The sequence below is a fragment of the Alexandromys fortis genome, unplaced genomic scaffold (genome assembly GCF_014885135.2).
Source record: "Alexandromys fortis isolate MF-2015 unplaced genomic scaffold, M_Fortis_MF-2015_v1.1 scaffold_2_1_26212458, whole genome shotgun sequence".
NCBI lineage: Eukaryota > Metazoa > Chordata > Mammalia > Rodentia > Cricetidae > Alexandromys > Alexandromys fortis.
Genome location: NW_026067930.1, coordinates 18,007,330 through 18,030,966, shown reverse-complemented (window position 1 = coordinate 18,030,966; position 23,637 = coordinate 18,007,330). Strand labels below are relative to the sequence as shown.

The 23,637-nt window shown below is 39.4% G+C and overlaps 1 protein-coding gene across 2 annotated transcripts in view; it reads left to right on the top strand.

The window, feature by feature from the left end:
- Mtbp (MDM2 binding protein) overlaps nucleotides 1-23,637 on the top strand; it is a 60,014-nt gene that overhangs the window by 3,713 nt on the left and 32,664 nt on the right. For both annotated transcript variants that reach the window (XM_050144971.1, XM_050144970.1), the window contains exons 3-11: nucleotides 671-744; nucleotides 948-1,099; nucleotides 2,660-2,718; nucleotides 4,235-4,379; nucleotides 5,339-5,456; nucleotides 7,147-7,281; nucleotides 8,804-8,898; nucleotides 10,351-10,423; nucleotides 14,531-14,648. In XM_050144971.1, the coding sequence (XP_050000928.1) occupies nucleotides 671-744; nucleotides 948-1,099; nucleotides 2,660-2,718; nucleotides 4,235-4,379; nucleotides 5,339-5,456; nucleotides 7,147-7,281; nucleotides 8,804-8,898; nucleotides 10,351-10,423; nucleotides 14,531-14,648 (969 nt within the window). The remainder of the gene's footprint in view (nucleotides 1-670; nucleotides 745-947; nucleotides 1,100-2,659; nucleotides 2,719-4,234; nucleotides 4,380-5,338; nucleotides 5,457-7,146; nucleotides 7,282-8,803; nucleotides 8,899-10,350; nucleotides 10,424-14,530; nucleotides 14,649-23,637) is intronic.

The following is a 23,637-nucleotide window of genomic DNA, read 5'->3' as shown; positions in this document are numbered from 1 at the left end:
CTCTTTCCTGTGAGGACTTATTACTAGATGGCTTCCAGTGAGGAGAATAGTATTCTGCTGAGCTGTCTGGAGGAAAGTTGCCTCTGACATTCGTGCTTCTCCTCGTTCCCACAAGCTAAGCGCATACTTCACTTTCCCCTCCCAGCCTTGAATCCGCTTTCTCTGCAGAGCTCTCCATTCCCTTTGGCTCCTCTGAGATATGCTCCAGGGTGACCTCTGAGGTGTTTTTGTTGTTGTTTGTTTTATTTTATTATTGTTTTTATACTATTGCATTTCCCAAGTAGAACATCTGCCTGTGGCCAGATAGAACTTAAGCCTGCGTGGTCTTTGAAGAAGGATTTGTTTGTACTTAGTAGCCTACCTGGTTTTGTGTGACCCAGCCATAATCAAGTAGTTATATTTTTTTTAAATATTGTAGTAGATTTTAAATGATGATCAAGTAATGTGGGTTTTGTATTATGATGAATTAATGCAAACTTGCAATTTTGTTCTTTAAAGAGAGTGAAAAATTTTACCAGCGATTTCAAAAAGACACACATGTTAAAAAGGACATAACTTGGAAAAGTATGGACTATGTTTCAGAATTGCATAATTCTCTAAGCAGTGACTTATTACGATGACTGCTTTTTTATGTCTGCCCTTCTGCTAACAAGTGTGATTTCTTTTCAAGCTTGTTCAGTGGGCGGCACACCTCATCCCAGGAAGTGGTTCTTTGCAGTGCAAGCCATATGCGGGTTTTACCAGGTAATGGCTGTTAGCGAATGCCTTTCCTTCTAGAAAGAGTTCCATGCATCCACTTTGTTGAATGCCACCTTTTGATTTGTTGATTTTGTAATCGTTATTGTATAGCCTGTGCTGTACAATATTGTATAATATAATATTGTAATAGTTATTTGTATAGCCTGTGCTATAAATGACTCCTCTACTTAACCACCATCTTCTGTTAGTTTTGTAGTTCTGACTGGCAAGAGATACACTTCGATGCGGAAAAAGATAAAATAGAAGATGTTCTTCAGGCAAACATAGAGGAATGTCAGAGTGCCGTCGAGTGCTTGGAAGAGGATAACAGCAACAGCAGGGAATCCCTACCCCTGGCTGAGTGCGTTTCAGTGCTTACGCTGCTTTCAGATAGTTCGCACCGGCCAGTCGTTTTCAGACGGAAGAGAAAAGATGGACTGTTTTAGCAATCATAGTAGGGGAACTTTAATCAACTGCAATATTTAATACTTCATTTTTGGAAGGCACTGGGCAGTTTAGCCCTGTCATCTACTCAGTATCTGAAAGTGTCATTTCCATCTGTGCAATCGTCAGGATGCTGTTTGCACGGCACAGTCTTTCCTTGAAGCTCGGTCCTGCCTGCTCCTGCCATAGCCGAGCTAGAGGAATTAGTGCTAACAGCTAGCACTCAGACCGAAAAGCACATTGTTCTTCTGTTCTCTGTGGCTGAAGTGTAGGATTCCCCCTCCCCCAATTTATATGCCTCTTCCACATTTCTGATACTGCTTGTGCTCCACAGAATTTCTGAGGAGTGTCAGTGTGACTGACTTCACTTGTAAGCTTCTTGACCCCTGTTAGAATGTGAAAGCAGTCCAGGTGCTAAGTTATGATAATCGCTTCCTAAGATTTTCCATTTTTGACTCATTATTAAGCCCTTTCAGTTCAGCCTTCGTAGTGTGACAGGACATGCTTTGGCTTTATTTTAGTATTCATAACACACCTATAGCTTGCATAGGCTCGTTCCTTCCTTCTTCCTGACTTCCGGTTGTATCATTCGCTGTCAGTGAAGGCTGCGCAGAAGAGGGAAGAACTGTGGGATTAGCAGGAGTTAGGAAAGTGCTGTGGTTATATGAGGCAAAGGCGGGGACTTAGCTCATCTGGTTCTTTGTTTACTCATTCATCAAATGTGGAAGTTCTCTTAGGTGCTTTCTAAGATGGCACCACTGAGCCTTAAAAAGATCTTATCAATTCATATTTTATCAATGAAAAAACTATCTGGTAGTTTTGCATGTGGTCTTATTTCCACAAGAGGGAGCTTGAAAACTATAGTTTAGCACAGAATGCTTTAAGGTTTTTGTTTTAGACAATTATCACCTCATGGAAAAGGATTTAAATACTCTGATCTGGTATAATAAGTTATTCTGAGAACAAAATTTCACCATATGCATAAAATTTATATGTTTTTAGGAATGTGACGAAAATTTCGTATTTTTTGTGACGGCTTAGAAGTAACTTAGAAAAAAAGCAGTGTCCTTTATTAAAACCTAATGCTGGCTTACTTTGGAGATTAGAAAAGTGCTTGGTCTATTATTTATACTGAGTATCTAAAATATAAATTAGGGCTTCATTCCCATTATTGTTATCATTGGTTCTGTTTGGTTTTTGGGTGTGGGTAAGAACTGTACTTGTAGGCTGACTCTTAGCTTTCACACACATAGTTACATGACTTTAGGACTCTTGTTTAAAGGAGAAATACTAATCTCAATGGTACATGGGTTTGTCAGCAGACTAAAAGAAGGTGATGTGGCTGCTGTATGTGGCCATGTGGCACACAGGTCATTGTTGTCTTTTTGATAATATGGTTTGTGTGTGTGTGTGTTTATACATATATATGCATATCTATGCTGGGCATTTTTCTCGAAATCCATTTTTTTTATTGTAGCCTATATGAAGAATCAGCAGAAAGTTTACATCAGTTATCAGACAAGCTTCCAGCTCCAGGTAATGCAATAACTTTTTGATCATTTGTGTTTTCTACTTTTTATGAATGAGTGATGAATTCAGAGTCTTCTGTAGAACATTAATCCTGTAAATTCTGGGAAACATAGCTCTTTAACCTGGGTAGTTTGGATAACATTCTTTATGGTGCAGTTAGCGTACACAGCACCAACTGGAGTGCTGTGCAGTAGAACAAAGCTTCTTGATCAGCATTTTTTTTTTATAGGAGCCAATTTTTGTTCCTAAAGTGGAAAGCATATTTTATTTAATACTACATGATAATTATCCTTAAAACTCTTTTTTGTCATAATATAGTTTTCTTTGTATTACTCAAATAGTCGTTGGTAAAATTTGGCACAGTTGGTATTCACACGTTTGCAGTTTTTTTATGAATGATTTTATTATTGAATACCATTTATTGACCACATGTTTGATGTCTGTGAAGTATGACATACATCGTCCTAGGGACTGACTATACAGTGGTGTGTAAAGTAGATCATTATAAAGGATCTCAGAGCTTACACAGAGGAAAAAGCCTTATTTATATTCAAGGAGCTGGTATTGAAAGCCAATTTTTACTGCAGAGTCCTGTAGGGAAAACAGCAAAGGGTTTGTTGAGATGGCTCAATGGTTAAGGGCACAGGCTGCTTTGTAGAGGACCTGGGTTCAGTTCCCAGCGCCCTCGTGGACACTCACAGCCATCTATAACTCTGGTTCCAGGAAATCCAGCGCCCCCTTCTACACGCGCCAGTCATCCACATTCGTGCAGACAAACATACGCATACTTTAGAAAGAAAACAACAGGACGCATTCACAAATAAACATTTTTGTAACTTTTTCACCCAGAGATTGAGCCCAGAGCCTTGTACATGCTAAACCACTCCCCAGCCCATCATATTTCTTTGTCAGATTTAAAATATGTACTAAAATATTACGTAGTTGTTGTTTTTGTCCAGCACCTTTGATGATCAAATTTTCATTTGGTTTCCCTTTCATTTTAATTTTTCTGATCCTTCAGTAAATGACTTTGTGTCATTTAAACTGGTATGAAGTAAACCTTAGACTCTAATGATGCCAGTATAATTAGTTGTACACAATGTTTTATGGTCCTCTAAGAGAAATGATTTATTTGAGTATTGCAATTTTATACTCATTCATTCCCTTTTGGATAACAAAATTAAATGTAGGAAAATATAATGAAATTGCACAAGTCTTTTTCCCCTGTTGAGTACAGTAGCATTGATGATCTCCAGAGCAATGCGTATAATTAACTACTGCTGGAGGATCGGCAAGCAGTCACGATACCGGTCATTGTTTTCTACCATGTGCTAGCTGTTTCCAGATAATATGGCATGAACGCAGATGATGAGTGCTTAAAGATTTGGAGCTCCTGAAGATGTGTCTTGTTTTGAAATACTCCTTTAGCTTCCGAATAAGCTTAAAATTCAGTTGCTCAGAGCACCGTCTAAGCCACTTTAGATCTAACATCTTTGAAAAATTCTGGTTTTCTTTTCTCTAGGCAGAGCAATGGTAGACATAATACTATTGCCTTCTGACAAAGAGCCTCCTAAACTAAGAGAGTGCTTGCCTGCTGTAGGGGCACTGAAGCATCTGAAGGAATGGCACGCAGCGAAGGTCACCATAGCAGGAGATCACCGTGACACGTAAGCGCCTGTGGTCCTATGTCATTGTTCTGCTCAGATCCGCTGCCAGGTTTTCAATAGATTGAGTCTTTGAAAACTACTTTAATGTGATGAGGTAGTGTTTTCTGTCGCACCGTGATTGGAGAATTGTACCTTTTCTGGAACCTAGATTTTCCTCCTTTTGTATTTCCTAGATGTTTACATATTTGATAAATCCTATCAGTGCTGATGTAAAGTCAGTACTGAGCATTGGTTCTCCAAATTCACTGTGTACTTTCAAGCAGGTTTTCGATACCAGTGAGCACCAGGGTGACCGGTACGCTGGATTTGTCCTGTTCTGTCTGCCTTCTGTGGTATATGCCAAGGTAGAAATAAGTAGATACGGTTGTATTTATGACACATTAGTAGAGGTCAATTATGCATTCCGGTTTTGATTCCAAAGTTAGTACTCAGACTGAATTTATGAACCTCATGATTTTTTTATTTTTTTAATTTCACAAATCAAGCACTTAGTAGAATTCTGACTAAGCCAGGCAGAGCAGTCGATGGCTGCTGAGTTAAGAAAGGGAGAACACACTAGCTTCGCGCGTGGAAGTACAGGCAGAGTACAATGCTAACAGTCAACATCGCCAGTGATCAAGTGCTGCCCTGGAGTTCATAAAGCCCACGGAGGAACATTCTGCAGTTCTGCATTTGAATCCGAGGGACTGACATCGAGTCTGTGTGTACATCTGACACAGTTAAGCCGGCAGTAGCAGGAAGGTTTCTGTTTACATAGTAGGGATGATGGCTCTGAATCTGTGGGAATATGGCAGCCCTTCCTCAGAGACTGACTTATTGGTTAATTCATATTCATATAAAATTGCATTTACCCCTCTTAGACTGTAACGAAAATGTAACCGTTAAAAATAAGAAAAGTGGAATTACCATTGTTTAATTGGTTTAATCGTCAAATTGGTTTTTTGTTTGTTTTTTCACAGTAATTGTCAGAAAATTGCAGACTACCTTTCAGCTAAGGTTGTGCCTTTCGAGGAGTTCAGAAATGCCATTGACTCAAGGGAACTGTGGAGGGGAGAGATTCAGATACGGGAAAGAAAGGTAAACAGGCTTCTGGCTTTCACTGCGTACAGCAAAGTAGGCCTTTTGACTTTGTTTCCAATACAACTGACATCAACACCAGTGTCCCTCGGGAAGGTGTTCTAGATCGACACCAAGTGTAGTTTTCTACAATGATCGAAACGGCGCATCTGCTCCTGGCGGTGGCCCATAAGCTGCATATTATCTGTGACTTGTTCTACCCTTAACTGAATCTTTAATTTTATTTGATTAATTATAGTATCATCTGTCACTGTGATTATGTTTTAGGCATTACTGTTCTATAGTGTGGCATTTTGAAAACAGTATTGGACACTAGCTAAGTTCATACTGCTAAACCAAGTCCTTTAATTTTTCTGCCGATGTTATCCACCAGAGAAAGTATTGGGAGCAGTCACCTATAGTCGTTTTCTTAGGCGATCCCTGCCATGCACAAACCAGCTATTGTAAAAGCTTTACTAGACTCTGGGTATCTCAACTCTGTGATGAAAACTGTCCCTTAGATTTTTTTAGTTCTAAATTTCTGAGGTGAGTGTTGGTGGTTTTTCTAAGTTATTTCTATTTTGCTTATACTAATGTGTTCATATTAATATATGTCAGTTTTTTGGATAGGAAAGTTAAGACAGTTTCTTAATTTTGGGATAGAGTGCCATCATCAATGGGCTATTGCATTCTGATTGGTCTTTTTTTTTTTTTTTTTGTACTTTTTCTCCCCATTTATCTTTTGTATTGACTTAAAGAAACATCCAATAAAACAATAGGAATAATGTGCCTAGTCTGTCTAGATTAACATAGTGGCCCTCCTAGTTCTGGGAAGATTCAGTTTTTAGGGAAATGATCTCTGCAAATGGTGTTATTAGGAATAAATAAATAAATAAATAAATAAGCCAGCATTCAGCCAAAGTGAAAGAGTTGGCCATGTGAGCAGGAGCATTGCTTTCGTTTTCATTTTCTGAAGTCATGTGCTTGCATGTAGGCAGACCATCCCAGAGTTCTCACTGACTCTTTTATTCCTTTAGTATGAAATTAAGCACTCATTTACCCACAAAACCCGGTGTCCTCCATAGCTCTCCGCCAGCAGTTGTTCTCGGGGACTCCACAGTGATAATACCTGCATTCAGATCCTGACTTGGTTCCAGTTTTGAGTGACACCTTAGTACCACAGTTGTGTTTTTCTCAAAGACAGGGTGATAGTAATAATTCATAGGGCTTATTTGAGTTATATTATTTAGGGTGCAAGACAGTGACACAGGAAGTCCGTGTTGTCCCATCTTTACTGTCACGACTTCTGTGGTAACAGCATTTCTCATCACCCACATACAGTGGAGGTAAATGCTGTGAGGCACTGTACTAACTACACGGGCAGCTTCTGTCTGGCTGTGATTTACAGACCAGTAGGCATCCAGGCATTGAATGTGTACCAAGGAGGGTGCTTGGTCTTGTGGGCTGCCTGAAACAGTTAGCATACTGTTGCTGACTAACCAAGGATCACTGCAAGGTTTTTTTATGAAAAGTTGATATCAAGTTAATAGAATGATATGTACCAATAGGAAGAACTACCCTTGAAGCCTATGTATCAAAAAAAGTTCCTATTTGTATAGTTTATATTTAGAGTAAGGTCAGTTTCTTCTAATACAATATACCAGTCTTTACAGATAACACCTGTAACTGAATTCTCTTGCTTTCTTTTCAGTTTGGATTTGAAATTAGTTTTCCCGAATTTTGTTTAAAGGGAATTACACCTACGAGTATTAGTACGCATAATTTAAATACCTGCTTTCTAGCCAAAAAGATAGCGCCATCAAAGGATAAGAATGTTCTGCCTAAGGTATGTGTATATACATATCATTTTACCTGCTGTCATCTTTTTGTGCAGTTCTGCTTTATAAAATACATTGGAATCTTATGATCTATTTGAATAATATGCATGGTGTGTTCACTGGTATAGCTCATCTAACTCTTATAATTGAGTGCTTTGTGTGATGAGTACTGCATTCTTTTTTTTAATGGGGTAATTTAAGTCAGTATAAGCTTGAATTGGACTGGAATTGGAGTTTATTCTCTGACCCCTTTAAGATCAATGAAAAGCTAGATGGCTAAATGCTGAAAGTTAGATGAAGGTTGAAGTTAGATAGGCCTGGGTTTGGAACTGGACTCTGTCACCTGCTGGAGATTAGATATGCCCTTGGCTAGATTGACAGCTAATTTGTGAAATGAGAGCGATGCCACCTTGCAAAGTTACTATGGAAATAAAATGAGGTGATACCGAGATTAGCATCTGAGGCCGACCTGGCATAGGCTTAACGTGTGGTATTAGACATGCCAGTTCTCTTCTCATATCTTTATAGATTTATGCTTTAAATGCAAGCAATTATAAGACGTAATAATTAGAAGAATGCAGCTAGTTCTTTTTTAATATTGTAAAACCAGCATAAGAGGAGATCCTTTACGAGCACTTATAAAATCCATTTGAAATACCCAACTTAAGTGTGCAAAATAACTAGGTCCTGAAATGATAGGATGTCAGATGATGCTTAATATTTTTGATGAAAGGGCAGTAGAGAAAAGGATGTCATTTCTGCTGTGAAGTCATTTCCCAATATTGTTTACAGTTACTTACTGTAAGCAACTTACCATGCCTGTCTTTCATGGATTTTCATTTGTTTTCTAAACCTTATCCTTAGAAGACTTAGTGACTTCAGAGTCTCTTCTTTGGCAGTGAAATGTTCAAATGAACCTTCTTTAAACCTTCTTCTTCTTCACTTCTATTGAGAATAATGTTCAGGTTCAACCTTTTCAATGAATTAAAGTAAAATTAATGAGGGACAAATATTCATACCCCATATTAGTTACTTTTCTGTTGCTGTGATGAAACAACATGACCAAGGCAACTTATAGAAGAAACAGTTTATTCTGGCTTACAGTTCCAGAGGGCTTAGGTCCGTGATAGTGAAACAAAGACATGGCAGTGGGAGCAGGAAGCCAAGGGCTCTCATCTTGAACTGCAAGCAGGAAGCAAAGAGAATTAAAAAAAAAAAAAAAAAAACCCTTCTCTAGTGACACACCTCATCCAACAAGCTACACCTCTTAAGCCACCCCAAACAGTGCCAGCAACTGGGGACCAAGTCTTCAAATGCCCAGACTTTATTGGACATCTTATTCAAATCATTACATGCATGCATAGGGGATGGGGAGAAAGAGATGGGGTGGGAAAATTAAAACTGTTTTTTTCTTTGGATGTGTTTTCTTTGTGCTTCCTGTGAGGCTTTTAAATTAATAATCGCTAATTTGTTTGCTTTTACTTCATTTACTGGGTTTAACGTATTATACACTTTGAATTCCTTTTCCAGGTTTTCCATTATTATGGTCCTGCTTTAGAGTTCGTGCAGATGATAAAATTATCAGACCTTCCCTCCTGTTACATGTCTGACATCGAGTTCGAGTTGTATCCTTTTGCTGACGTGTTCGTTTTATTTTACTTTCGCTGGGTTGGGTAGAATGTTTTGGTACCAGCAGGTAAAGGTGGGAGGTTTTGCATTTGTTTGAATTTCATTGTATTCACGGGTTTAATGCTCACGCCCAAGTGGAAATTCCCACCCCTCCCCATGGGGCTCCTGGGGCAGGGAGTTGCTGCTCTCCCCACATTCTCCTCTCAGAAATCTTTCCCCGCAGGCAATTGGCTTTCTTTTCATTCCTTGCTGTGGGCAGGATTATGGAAGTAACACAGAGGGGACAAACCCGGCTTCTTTGGTGCGGTTATACTGCACCGTGCTTGAGCACAGGCCGTGCACAGTGTGGCTTTAGTTGAATCTGTCTTTCCCACCACTTTCTTGATAACCCACATGTATATTTTATTGGTCTTCTGTCTTGTTTTTTTTTTTTTATTGTTCTTTTCTTTTATAAATAACTTTTACTTTTTCTGGAGTCCAGGATGTCTCTCAATGACTTGTGTTATTTTCTGGATGCAGAACAGAACAAGAACTAAAGAAGGATTATGGTGTGTAGCCATGACTTTCGGCTTCTCCTGCTTCAGTGAGAGCCACACTTTCCTCCCAATTCCAAAGTTGGGTTTCTAAAAGATCTCACTTGCAAGAATCTACCTGTCTTAGAAAAAAAAAAAGAGTCAGAAAAACACATTAAGCCATTTCTATGATCTGCATTTAGATGTAGGATCATGCCCTCAGATATCTTAGTATGTTTTTTGTACTCATGGTTTTAAGCAAAGTTTTATAATTTATCCCCCCACCCCCTTCCCCATGCCTCAAGTACTATGTTAATACTTCTAGAATAGGCACAAGGCTTCCCCCAGTTTGGATCCTTGTTGCTTATGAGCGTCAGAGGAGAATGTTAGGGCTGCGTGGGAAATCCAGAGTAATTTCTACACCTTCAGACTCACTCAAACGGCTCTCTTGGCACCTGTATGATTGATGTATGAACACCAGTTGGATGATAACATCTTTCTGTACTTGAGTAACTGGAAATGCCATCATATGTATCTGGAATATTCAAAATACGTTTTGGGAGTGGAGCACTTGTGTGTAGGTGAGAGTTGTGAAAGGCACGGGCTCCTGTACCCCTAGAGCCACTTGACCAGCCCAGGACAGACATTTTATATTATATAATTGCTGGTTTGAAGCAGAGCACTGACATGGCATTCTTGAATTTTTTTAATGCATGGTTTTTACTTATTTCTTGTTTTCATAGTTTATGGTAATGACAATCAGGGCTAATAATCAAGAAAATAATGTGCAAGGGAAAGACTAATTGGTGATTCTTATATTTAAGCTTAATGAGTGGTTTCCAGTGAATTATGGGAGAGTGAAATAATCAAGCTTGTTTTTCCAAGTCGAGTTATTTCCCGGTTACTGTTCTCTTATTCTTTAACTCCCTAGTACAGAGAGGTGACCAGAAACTGCGTGAGGCAGAATTCCATGCTGCTATTGGAACAGCTCTCTTCTCTGTGTGGCAAGGTATACAAGACTTTTTTGAATTTTTTTTTAATCCTTAAGGACATGATTAAAAAAAAAAGTAACTCTAACTCTTACTCAAATTTGGTTTCTGTAACATAACGTAACGTAACGTAACGTAACATAACATAACAACATAACATAACATGCCTTTAGCAGTAATTCATGTTAAGATATTGCTCAAGTGTTTTGTAGACAAAGTGACATTTGATTTTATAGGAGACTTTCAGAAATAAACCTTATGAGCAGTGATTTCAAGAGTTATTTCAAATTTTAGAACACATCTTTAATTTCCTCTTTGGTGATATCTCATTCCAGCTCTGGGACGGTGTTTTTACGCCTGTGTGGTCCTTTCATAGCACAGGTTGAGGTGAAACAACCTAAAACATCATTGGGTGGTTATATTGTTAAAAATTACCTCTATATTCCAGTTCTGCCGAAGAGATTTGTATCTATTTTAATAGTTACATGTGTATATCATATGATACATTTGATGTCTTTTGAACATTTTTTTAAAAACTGTAAAAATACAGAATCCTAAGTAGAACCCTGTATCTAAAGTCCTGTATCATTTTAAAGAAGAAAAACACAAAAGTTTTTATTCCTTCTAGAAATTTTTGTCAACTGTTGCATTTCTATAGGAATGAGTTTTAAAGCATAAAATACTGTCTTTCCGGAACATTTCTTACTCCTTTAGGACCAGCTTGTTAGCAGATGCTCCTGAGAGGAGATGGTGATTAATATAATTTTAGCGGTTTTCCCCCATGATGTTATAGTTAGACCTTGGTTGGAGTTCCCTTAGAAAACTGATACATACTGTAAAGTGAACGAGATTTTGGTTGTAAGATGCCTTCCTATATGGTCCCTGAGGATTTGGGAGATTTCAGTCCCATTTCCCTGTACATTTAATAGTGTTCGAATCGTGTGACAGAGTGTTTTTGATGACCCAGCCTTTGATGATGTCAAGCCAGAGTTACACATGTGACTGTGATTTGTTTAGTGCAGATATGAAATAATCCCAAGTCTATCTAGTTATTCAAGGTTACGCTTAAGCCGAAAGTGAATGGAGTTATTAGTATCTCATGTGCAGCCATTTGTTTTAAGCTTGCTTTTGGGGCCGTGACTGTAACATGTCAGCGTGTAATACACAGGTGAGGCGTGTGTGAGGCCTTCGAGGCTTTCCTCTGTATGCAGCAGTGGGGTGGCGCTGTCCTAGTTAGGGTACTGTCGCTGTCATCAAACACCGTGACCAAAGTAAAGTTGGGGAGGGAAGGGGTTTATCTGGGTCACACTTTCATCCATCACTGAAGGAAGTCAGGATGGGAATACAGCCAGGGTAGGACACTGGAGGCAGGAGCTGTTGCAAAGGTCATGGAGGGGTGCTGCTTATGGGCTCGCTTCCCCATGACCTCCTGCTTCAGCCTGCTTTCACACAGAACCCAGGACTACCAGCCCAGGGATGGCACCACTCACCATGGGCTGGACCCTTCTTCACTGATCGCTAAGAAAATGTCTTATAGCCGGATCTCATGGAGGCATTTTCTCAATTAAGACTCCCTCCTCTCTGATAAATCCAATTTGTGTCGAGTTGACATAAAACTAGATATCACAGGTGTCCTGTGACTTACACAACAAAGCTCTGAATTTGAAGCTATTTATTGGGTTATAAATCTTCTTTACATTTTCTTAAAAAAGCAATGAAGAGCCGCTTCCTTGAAGTTGAGTGCTGTATATGTAACATTTTTAAAAATAATTTTACTAAAACGTTTTTGTTTAGTGTATAAGAAATGGATTTTATTGTGACATTTTCATATTGTGTGTGATTATACTTTGTTGTTATTGGACTCTTGTTTGTTTTCTTGTTGTTTATCAAAAAAATCTTTGTCCTACAGTGTGTCAGATGCTTGTTCAGATATTGAAGACAGCAGGTGGACAAGACCCTTCCTTGGTGCCTAAGTTCTAGTAATCTGTGTGAGCATCAGGAAAGATCTTGGTTTAGTCTCCCATCTGTCTGTCTTTCTCCTCGATTAGCTGACCTTGCCGGGAAGCCTTTCTTCGTAGAGTACACAAGGCTACTAGGAAATCTAATGGCACTACTCCATGGTTAGCAAATCTTGTTTTTAAGGGAGTTTACAAAGTTTGAAGTCTGATTTCAGTAGTGATCGCTCGTTAAAGAGGACCTGGTGCAAAGATCGGATCAAGATTTGAAAGTGAGGCTTGAAATGTGCTTCTAGCCTTTGTGAGTCACCAGGGAACCAGCTCCAGTCTCAGGAAGTTGTCTGAGGGTTGGTATGCTGGTGAGAATAAATGATCAGATCCAAGTCTGTTATGATCCATTGTAAGCAACCGACATGTTTATTATAGAAAATTCAAACTTGGGAGATTCAGAGATACATGTTTTCATCTTTGTTTTAAATGTTTGTAACAAATGTTTAATCACAATTAGGCTGTCTCTAAAATGGGCCACGGCAGCAGGTCATGACGCAGTATATATGTTAAGTCTAGAAGCATCAATAGGCAGCTAGCTGTGGGGGAGAACTTCCCTGGCATGTTAACCTTTCCCACCCTTCAGCCCTGTTGACTCTTCTCCCGTGGTCTACATTTTGCACAATGATGTCTTATTTATGAAAGAACTAAGTTCTAATATTTAGAGAATTTGATCTGTCTTTTATATTTATGATTATTTTCTGTTGCTAAATAGCTGTACTTCTAATTGCTAATGTTTGCATAATAGACACTTAACTTTTAGGAAAACTTTCTATAATAATGAAAACATTTTTCCTTAATTTTTTTATCTGTAATTAAGAATGCATAAGTAAAAATAATAAATAGCAACAGAGCTAACATTGTAAGATGCTAATTCCTTGTGACGTATTCATGCAGCTAATCCATTTACATCGGGCAATTAAAAACAGATTTTCATTAGGTTTAAGATATTTGACTAATGCGTTGCCTAAATTTCTCTGGAGTTTTTTTAAAATGAATGTCCTTTATTGGAATGTGCTGGTTGGTGTAACTACATTTCTAAAATGGGCGATATAACTTCCAAGCTGTAATTTGTTTTATTTAGTCCTTAATCAAACTGAGAATTTAGATAAATACATTATAGTGATTCTTTTGAGCAAATATTTAATAAACATCTGGATGCTTAGCCTTGAGAATACAAATACGAAGTTGAATTTGCTTATAAATCAGTCGGAAGCTGCTGTGTGTTTTGGGAGAGGGTCTAATTTGTTACCACTGCATCTTACCTGCTAGCATTAAATCTCTTATTTCTGGGAATGAAAGCTTCTTTTTTGCCCTTGGATGTATTGTGATTTTTAAGCCACAAAAATAATCAATACAGTTAATGTTTCTAAAGTTATGGCACCACACATTTTTGGTATTAGGTTTCACAGTTAGTTACTCGTGGTTTTGTAGATGAACAAAGACATCATACCAACAACCTAAACGTTCCTAAAATAGGAATAACAAAATGTCTTAGTTATATTTCCTGTTGCTATGGTAAATACCCTTGCAAACACAGCTCGAGGAAGGGTTCAGCTCACAATTCAAGGATATATTCTATCATGATGGGAAGCTTGAGGCACCAGGTCATATTACATCTAGAGTAAGACACGAGAGAAGAACGATTGCTCGTGCTCAGAGTGCTTGCCCACTGCACTGGACCCAAGTGATGCCGCCCACTCTTAGGGAAGGTTTTTCCACTTGAACCTAATTAAGATAATCCCTCACAGGCCTGCTGCTAGCCTAATCCAAACAGCTTCTTACAGGTGTGCCTGGAAGGAGGCTTGCTTCTTGATGCGTGTCTAAATCTTGCCAAGTTGTCAGTCAACCCTGACCATCAGAGTTTTCAGAAACAATGACCTTAGTAGAAAAGAGAAGACAGTAATATAATTTTGGATCTGTATTTCTATTTTGCTTATTTGCTTCTCTCTTTTTTGGGCAAGGGCCCGGGGGGAGGGGGGACAGTCTTAGATTTTGCAGCGACGTCCTTGAGAGAGCCATACTCAGTCATTGTTAAATGTGTGAAATGTGACTTTCCCGAGACATTTGTAAACGGTGGGTTTCAGTCTGCCGTCAATCAAAGGTGCTGTGCTCTTTCTTCAGGTCGGAGCTCTTTTTGTGCTGCCATGTACAGTTAGTCACGGGCTGATCCCACCTCCCAACCAACTGGCTTCAAGAAAGTGGAAGGAGTACATAGCTAAGAAGCCCAAGACAATCAGTGGTAAGTACTACGTCTTTCAGTTGTTTTATTGGTACATAATATCTTTATTGGAAGTTACTGTTTAATACCTCGAACCATGTCCCCTTAAGAAGGGCAGTATTCTAAAGGCAGAACTCGGGTTAATTGGGTAGCTACTTGTATTGAATATTGGATTCTTAGACACAAAATAGGAGAAAATAAAATGGTTCATTTATTGTATGAGCTTGTATGTATAATTTTCCAAAGACACTAGAACTTAATTATTTAACAGGTTACTTAGAACACACAGCATCCTAGATGTTTTAGCAATATGACTTTTTAAAGAAAAGGTTTATTTGTTATGTATATAGTGTTCTGCCTGCATGCCAGAAGAGAGCATCAGATCTCATTAGAGTCAGTTGTAAGCTGCCATGTTGCTGGGCATTGAACTCTTGACCTCTGGGAGAATAGCCAATGCTATATATCTGAACCAACTCTTCAGCCCAAGCAATATAACTTTTATAATAACTCTGTACATTGGTTATGTACTTGTTTCATGTTACAGATAAGGGTGTCGGGGCTTAGAAAACTTAGAAAGCCTTGGTGTGAGTTCTGTCTCTGCCTGTCACTTGTTCTGGGGCTTCCCCCAAGCACTTTGACCTCTAGTAATCTAGGATGTTCAATGTAGGGGGCACAGAGGTCCCTGTGCTCACAGATAAGCACTAGGGAAACCAGGAATGTTACAGGGTTGTCTCTTTATAGAAGGAGATGTATATCTGTTTCCCACCCAGAGGGCTGGGAGCAGGGGTGGTTAATAGCCTGGTGACCTCTGTGCTATCTGTATGACTGAGACCACACCAGATCTTCCCCCAGACCCATAAGAGATCACATATAGTCAATCTACAGAACTCATCTTTCTGTCAGCGGTCACATACACTTTACAAAGAGTTTCAGTGTAATCATGTTTTAAGCTTTATTGTGTACATGGGACTGAGTTAATTATCAGCAGGAAGCTATTTTCCAAATTGTGCTATACATAAATATACCTAAAAGAAACTGCAAGTGTCAAACCGTAGAAGTCTGAACCAACTCGAGCTACTGAGTCGTGCAGAATTGGACTTCCTTCTTGTCTTCACGGCTCGTTAGTCGGCTGGCCTGTTATTCTGCTGGCCGTAGTGTTTCCGGAGACCTCCACAGTTCACGTTATTAGTAGAGCCTATTGCACAGTGCTAGGGCATGAGTAAGTGCGGGTTTAACTGGCTCAACTGCTCATGGGGAAGGGATACAGCTGTGCTTCAACAAAATCAGGTTTACAGAGCAGCGGATAGTCGAGTTTCCCTCATGCTGCACACTGCATTTCTCAGCACTGTGGGTGTCTGTGACTAGTAATACATATAGCATTTGCAGCCCTTAATTTAAATAAACTGCGTATGTCCTGGGCAGCTCATCACCGCTTGTTTTCGCCTTGTAACTTTGTACAGCTTTAAGAAGCCCCTAAGTTGAAAGTCCTGATTCTAAGGTCGGTTGATGCCTGAGAATTGACATGGGTTTGTTTGTTTGTGTTCCACGTTATTTTTATTATAACTAAGAAAATACCTTGTAGTTTGAGTTCAGGTTTTAGAATCACTGCTTCTTGAGACTAGGGATGAACAGTGGAAGCTTCTGAATAATCATATGACATAGATCCCAGGATACTGTTTGCAGGCTGGTGATTACTGATTAGTCCAGGTCATTAGCACTGATTAAACTTGCTCCTTGCAGGAGTTTTTCTTTCAATCTAAGAAACAGAACAAAATCTAAGAGGATAGCTGATCAAAGTCTTTCCTGGTGTGACCCTTCCTGAAGGGGACACTTGTTACTTATGTTATTGACAAAGCACAGAAGCCAAGGTTTGGGCGGGGAGGGGGAGGCAACTTTTGATTATTTCAGTAACTCCTGGATCCAGGAACTTCATCCCCTACACTTACATCACTAACAGTGGCTTCTCTCAGTGGCCCACGTTAACACTTCAGGCCATCCCCAAACCACAACTGTGTTTCTTCCTCATTGTTTTAGAGGGCTCTAGATTAAAGTTTATCCTGTTTCCCAAAACAACTTCCTGGTTGTATTTCTTTGTGACTTTGTCAGTCATTTTAATTAAGTAATTCATCCATCCATCCAGTCAGTCAGTTAAACATTCTTTGGTTCATTTTCCTAGACCTGGAATGGGATCCTGTCCACCAGACACAGTACAGTAACTTGGGGATTGCTGCCGAAGGAGATACACTTTATAGTCCACTCATTGTTTTCAAGCTGCTGCAGGAAAAGAAGTGTTGAGAAGTAATTGTAAATCCTAATATAGCTTTGTATTTAGTAAGAGTTGGCTGGGACAATCCTGAGGACACTGCGTGAAAAAAATCAAGATGAGCATTGATTAGATATTATTCATGCTAAAAAGAACCCCTCAATATGCATTCATCATTTATACATATGTGTGACATTTTAATCTGTGGTTTACTAGGACTGTTTACATGCTTGACCCACATTAAAACAAAGTCTTGAAGTTCACATTGTAAAGAGACAAGACCCTAGATCTTTTTTTTGTTTGTTTGTTTGTTTTCGAGACAAGGTTTCTCTGTAGCTTTGGTGCCCGTCCTGGAAGTAGCTCTGGTAGACCAAGCTGGCCTCGAACTCCCAGAGATCCGCCTGCCTCTACCTCCCCGAGTGCTGGGATTAAAGGCGTGCGCCACCACCACCCGGCAAGACCCTAGATCTTAACCGCAGATTGTTCCGTAGCTAAGTGTCTTACTGTTTTCAGGCCTTTCCTCCTAAGCTGTTTTCTCAGTCAGGAGCAGTTCTGCCATCGCGCTGACATTGCCAGCAGACTCTTGAGCTACTGGCCTTTGCAGCAGTGTGGGTCTGCTTGCTGCTTCCCGCTGTTGAATGCTGTAAACTTGTCTCTGGTTGATACACACAGGTACTTAGAGATATCTGTTAGGTTGTAAGTGGTTATGTATTTCCAGATAGTAATAACTGCTGTCTCAACAATGACAAACTGAGCCTGGACTCACCCGTGAACCATGAGCCAAAGTCCGTGTCTCAGCTGTTACCAGTTCCTCAGGCTTCTTTCCTTGTAAAGCACATGCATGTTTTTATTTGAACTACAGATGCAGTTGCTCTTATAGATGAAAAGTTCTTACTTAAGTCGCGGCAGATCCCTGTGGTGGGAACTAGGATTTCAAACTGAGTTTGAAATGCGCTTTAAAGTCTGGTAGCAGAAATGCTTCTAAAAGATAGTAAGCAAAGTGCTCGAAAAGCATGCTATGGAGAAAACTGGGAAGGACTTCTACAAACTAAGGAAACTGCCAGCCCTGTATGTCTGGGAAGAAATTTCTTTGTATACAAATCACATGAAAGGGCAGCCGGGTAATGAAAAGTGCTCGGGTTTTCATGGAGGCATGTTATAAAATTGTTTAAAAAAATCCAGTGATCATCATCTTGTCATAGAGATGAGATAAAAATTGTTATCTGTCAGTGTTAGAGACCTACTCTGTGTTATGTACATTGCATTTATTATCTCTGATTTTTTGAATATTGGAAAGTGATTATTTTTTAAGAGAACATCTATCTTTGTTGCCATGACAGACCTTAGATATCTGGAAATCATGAAGCTTGTCTAAAGTCCTCCACAGTCTCCTCTGCCAGAGATTCTACTGAAAGGGATTTTTACAACGTGGCCTTTTGTATTTCTTACTTGACATTTATGGAAACCATTCATTCTTAGCTAGCAAAATAAAATAGTGTCTGATTATTTTAGAATTTGAGATGTCTGATAATTTCAACAATTATAAATTTGTGTTACTTCATTTATGCAAAGCTGGAATTCTTTTGAAAGGGAAAAGACAGTAAGTACTTTGCATAAAAAAGTCTTTTTATTACTGAAAAGCCTTGTAGCCTTTTAAAGGTGGTAGCCTAATAGAGACTGGTGACACGTCTTCAAGTGGGGACACACGTGCCTCCCTCACATGCTTCAAAATAGTGGACTCAAAGGGATAAGGTCAAAATGACAGCACATAACTGACTTATAAATCTTTTCCATCACGAGAAACAGTAAATTTTAAATACATTTTAGTGGAAGAGACATGATATTCTTTCAGTAGGAGCCTTCCTCGGGATGGGTCGTGATATACGCAGCATAATGAAATGAGTGGGCGATTTGAAGGTTGAATTAGTATCCGGTGTGTTCCTGAGTCCGCGGAATTAAGCTAGAAACCAGCAACAACAATCTGAGGACTCCCTGAAGCATTTGGAAGTAAACATGTTCCTAAGGATCTTAAGGGTTAAGGAAATTAGAAAATAGTTTTTGTAAACCTGTGTTTGTAATTATGTATCTATGTCTGTGTCAGTGTATGGGCATGTGGCAAGCTGCAGGCTTGGTAAGAGACCCTGTCTCAATATATAAAGTGGAGATCAAGGAAGAGAGCTGATGTCAACCTTCGGCCTCCACACACCTGTACACACATGCACGCGCCCCCCCAATAAATAAATAAGTAAAAATCTTATATGATCTGAGTTCATAAACATTTACTTTAAGTAAAAATTATCTTAAAAAATTATCTTAAAATTATCTTAAGTAAAAATTTAAATTTAAGAATTTAAATTGTAATATTTGTACACACATTGCCTAAAATGGAAAAATAAATCTCTAAGTTAGAATGTACCAAAATTCAAAGTTTGTATGTTTTGAAAAACATTTAAGAATATTAAAAAATAAACATGCATGAAGAGAAAGTAACTCCAACCATGTCTGAGCCAGGACAGATCCTTGCAACTCAGAAAGATGGTCCAGTTAACAAGTGGCTAAGTCTCAGATAATATACCCCTGCTGAAGATGTGTGGATGGCTGCGAAAGCCCATGAAAGCCTGCTCAGCATCACTACTCTTTTTGAGACGTGCAAATGACCACAGGATGTGATGTTAGATGGGCTGGAGAGATGGCTCAGCGGTTAAGAGCATTGCCTGCTCTTCCAAAGGTCCTGAGTTCAATTCCCAGCAACCACATGGTGGCTCACAACCATCTGTAATGAGGTCTGGTGCCCTCTTCTGGCCTGCAAGCATACAAAGAGAAAGAATATTGTATACATAATAAATAATAAAAATTAAAAAAAAATAGATGCCAAAGGATGTGATGTTAGAGGACACTCATTAGGAAGGCTGTCGCTGAGACCCATGAGTATCCTGTATTGAGGATGTAGCAAATCTCACACTTTTTTGCTGGGGAGGGAGATGCTAAATAGAACACTTTGAGATTAAATTTATACTTAATCACATAATCCAATCATTCCGTTCCTAGCTATCTACCAAGGAGAAATGGGAAAATATTTTCACGTAAGATTTGTGAGCAAATGAGATATATAAAAATAGACAAAGACTACTCTCAGCCTTAGAGAAGCATCTGTTTTCAGTGATCAGGGCTTAATGCAGAACTCATGGCTGCCTACGAGAACCAGTAATGGGTAAGGACTTAGCCCTAATTGATCCACTTACTGCCCTTGCCGTGGTAGGGAAAATCATGGAAAAAGAAAGAATTTAGAGCTGGAAGATAGAAAGGCAGAGGAAGCCTGTAGACCCTGCGCAACTTGTGTGGCCACAAACTCACAGCAGTTTGTGAGTGTGCTTGGCTTGCATAAGACAAGCCCTAAACATTCAGTCGTGTGTGGGGAGGCAGGATGATTGAACCCTACCTTTGCTGATGAACTTTGGCTGCCGATGGAATTCTGGGAGATGAGGGGCCATCGCCTTCAGTTGTGTAAATTCATCGGGTTCCAGTGAATTGTTCTAATTTCTAGGCCTTACAGGTGACTCTGGCCAAACCCAGAGAGACAAAAGACAAAACAAAAAAATCCACCAAATATGGAGAAGAGATTAGTAGGGAAGAGGTGGTGGATGGGAGAGGAGGAGACCCACAAAGGTCAGATTACCAGCACCTGCTGTTACCACGCTCAGGCTTTTTGTTGTTTGCTTGTTTGTAAGGCTCAGAGTCCCCTTAGAAGTAAATGTAGGGCCAGAAAAGAGAGACTAAGGCTGCAAGCAGGAAGGAAGATCTTCCTGCCTCAGTGGATGGGGAAGGGAGTGGGCGTGGCTTGTCTTTTAAAGAGACAGGCCAACCATAATACAATTTTTCCTTTCTTTTCTTTTTTTTTCCTTTCTTAAAGTTAATATATAAAATAATTGTCAGTATGTCAGGATATGTTAGTTTGTCAGTATGTTCTGCCCAGTTGTCTGAGATGTTTTTATGTTTGCTTATATTCATATGAAATACTGTTTTTCCTTTACATTGGATTGATTTTATTTTTGAATTGTTGAACTTTGAACAAAATGTGAGTGTTTGAAGGTTTTAAGACCCACCAAGAAACTTATTGATATTAGATGGTGGCTTCATTTCATTGCAGTAAAAATCTGAGAACGGAGCTCAGTTGTAAGCGCTTTCCTCGCGTGTACTAGGCCTGGGTTTGAACTCTAGCACCGGAAAAATGGTATTTTTTTTTTTTGCTAATGAATTTCTAATCACGGAATATACCTTTACTATGGTTTATGTTAATTTGTAAAATTTGAAGCAATTGACCCTTGGTAGTTTCTTCATTTCCCATTTTATCTGTATCACAGATGCTTTTATGTCTTGTTGAAGGAGCGTGCAAACCAAACCTTGTTTCATTGATTGTGCAAATACAGCCTTCAGAAATAGAGATTGTTTTTTATGCTGCGTTCACCTCCCTTCTTTAGGAAGAGTGATCAGAACTAAATAACTGCTAGTTGTGAGTCTGGTGCTTCCTGCGGAGTTTACGTGAGGGTTATTAAATAAGTCTTCAGTTAGCACCTGCCAACAGTCTGAGACAGCATGTTTTCAGTGACTGCAGTTGTTGTGCTTGGAGTTGTTAAAGTCAATATTTTTCTTTGGAAGAAAGTTAAGTTGCTGCCATTGCAGAATTCAGTGTTTACCGGGCTAGCAAAGTTCCATACAAACACGGAATGTAGGCGAGAGACACATGCAGCTTGAACTGTTAGTTCTAGGATGAACCATGAATTTTAAGGTCACTCTGTCTTTTCGTCGAATCTTGTGTTTCTTTTCTAATTACCTTAACGTAAGTTCATTTCTAGAAGAACTGTTTATGGATAGAAATGGTGTCTTTGTTGTAACCTAATTGCAAAAATTATTTGATACGTATCTGTAAGTAATGTGTGGGATTTGACTTGCTTTGATAAAATTATTGCAGTGATTATATGTCAGTGTTTTTTGCATATGTGTATGTACATCAGTATAATATATATACTATGTTCAAGACCCTCTCATGAGGTGTGTGGTTTTCTACTGTTAACAGTAAGCTAGGGAGTGGAGAAAAGAGCGCTGACTGCTCTTCCACAGGACCTGGGTTCTATTCCCAACGCCAACATAAACATCTGTAACTCTAGGGCAGGGGATCCCACATCATCTGACCTCCATAGGCACGAGGCACTCATGCAGTGTACAAATAGGCATTCATGCCAAACACCCATATACATTTAAACAAAGAAAAGTTCAGTTATGACACCTCACTTCCAAAATTCTGGAAATTGTGCAGGGGAAGAAATGCACATGGTTACCACGGGATGACTCACAGCTCGCCACCTCATTTCCTATACATCCTTCTGCTTCCTCTGTGTTTGACTGGTGACTCCTGAGACTCCGCTCCTCTTCCCAGCATCCTAGTCTGACTTTCTCACCCAATCTCTTCCTGCCCAGCTATAGATTAGTCAGCTCTTTATTAACCCATAAGAGTAATACATAGTTATAGTGTACAAAGATTGCTCCACGGCATCTAAGCACTCTTTGAGAGTCAGTGATCATTTCAGATCTCCACTTCCGCTGCCTTGTATTGCCCAGGCACGGATTCTCTTTCTAGAGAATGAACTTTCTTGACCACTTTAAGGCATCGTTGGATTACCTCTGATGTCTTGTATAGTGCAGCTGCTGTGTAAATAAGAAAGAAGTTTTTGCACATTTAAATGAACGTGTTTTCCCTCCAATATTTTCTCTCTGTAGTTGATTGACTTCAGAGAAGCAGAGCCAGGGGAAGGTCGTCTTTCTGTTCTCTTCTCCTTTCACCGGATGAGTGTGTGTGTTTATAAGTGGCAGTTTATTCCACTTCGACAAAACGGAGGGTATGTTGAGACAGGCAGACCCTGGAGCTAGCTGACCAGCCAGCTTAGCTGATTGGTGAGCTCCAGGTTCAGTGAGGGAGACTGCCTCAAAATAATGTGGGGAGTGACTTCGCTGCCACACGTATGCTACACATATGTGTACATATATACGCCCATTGTACACACACGTACATACCACATGGATACATATACCCCACATACATGCATGCATTTCTTTCTCTCAAACACATACACTCTGGAAATTATGGACATGTCTTTATTAGAAAGATACTATGGAACATGAATAAGTCGGAGCAGAAGAATGAGTCCATGATGATTAGACAGAACAAAAAGTTCTCTTTTTTTATTGATTTTATTGAGCCATACATTTTTCTCTGCTCCCCTCCTTGCCCCACCCCTCCCCTTCAACCCTCTCCCATAGTCCCAATTTACTCAGGAGATCTTGTCTTTTTCTGCTTCCCATGTAGTTTAGATCCATGTATGTCTCTCTTAGGGTACTCGTTGTATGGGTTCTCTGGGATTGTGATTTGTAGGCTGTTTTTTTTTTTTTGCTTTATGTTAAAGAACCACTTATGAGTGAGTACATGTGATAATTGTCTTTCTGGGTCTGGGTTACCTCACTCAATATGATGTTTTCTAGCTCTATCCATTTGCCTGCAAAATTCAAGATGTCATTTTTTCTGCTGTGTAGTACTCCATGATGTGAATGTACCACATTTTCCTTATCTATTCTTTGGTTGAGGGTCATTTAGGTTATTTCCAGGTTCTGGCTATGACAAACAGTGCTGCTGTGAACATAGTTGAACACATGTCCTTGTGGTACGACTGAACATTCATATATATATATATATGA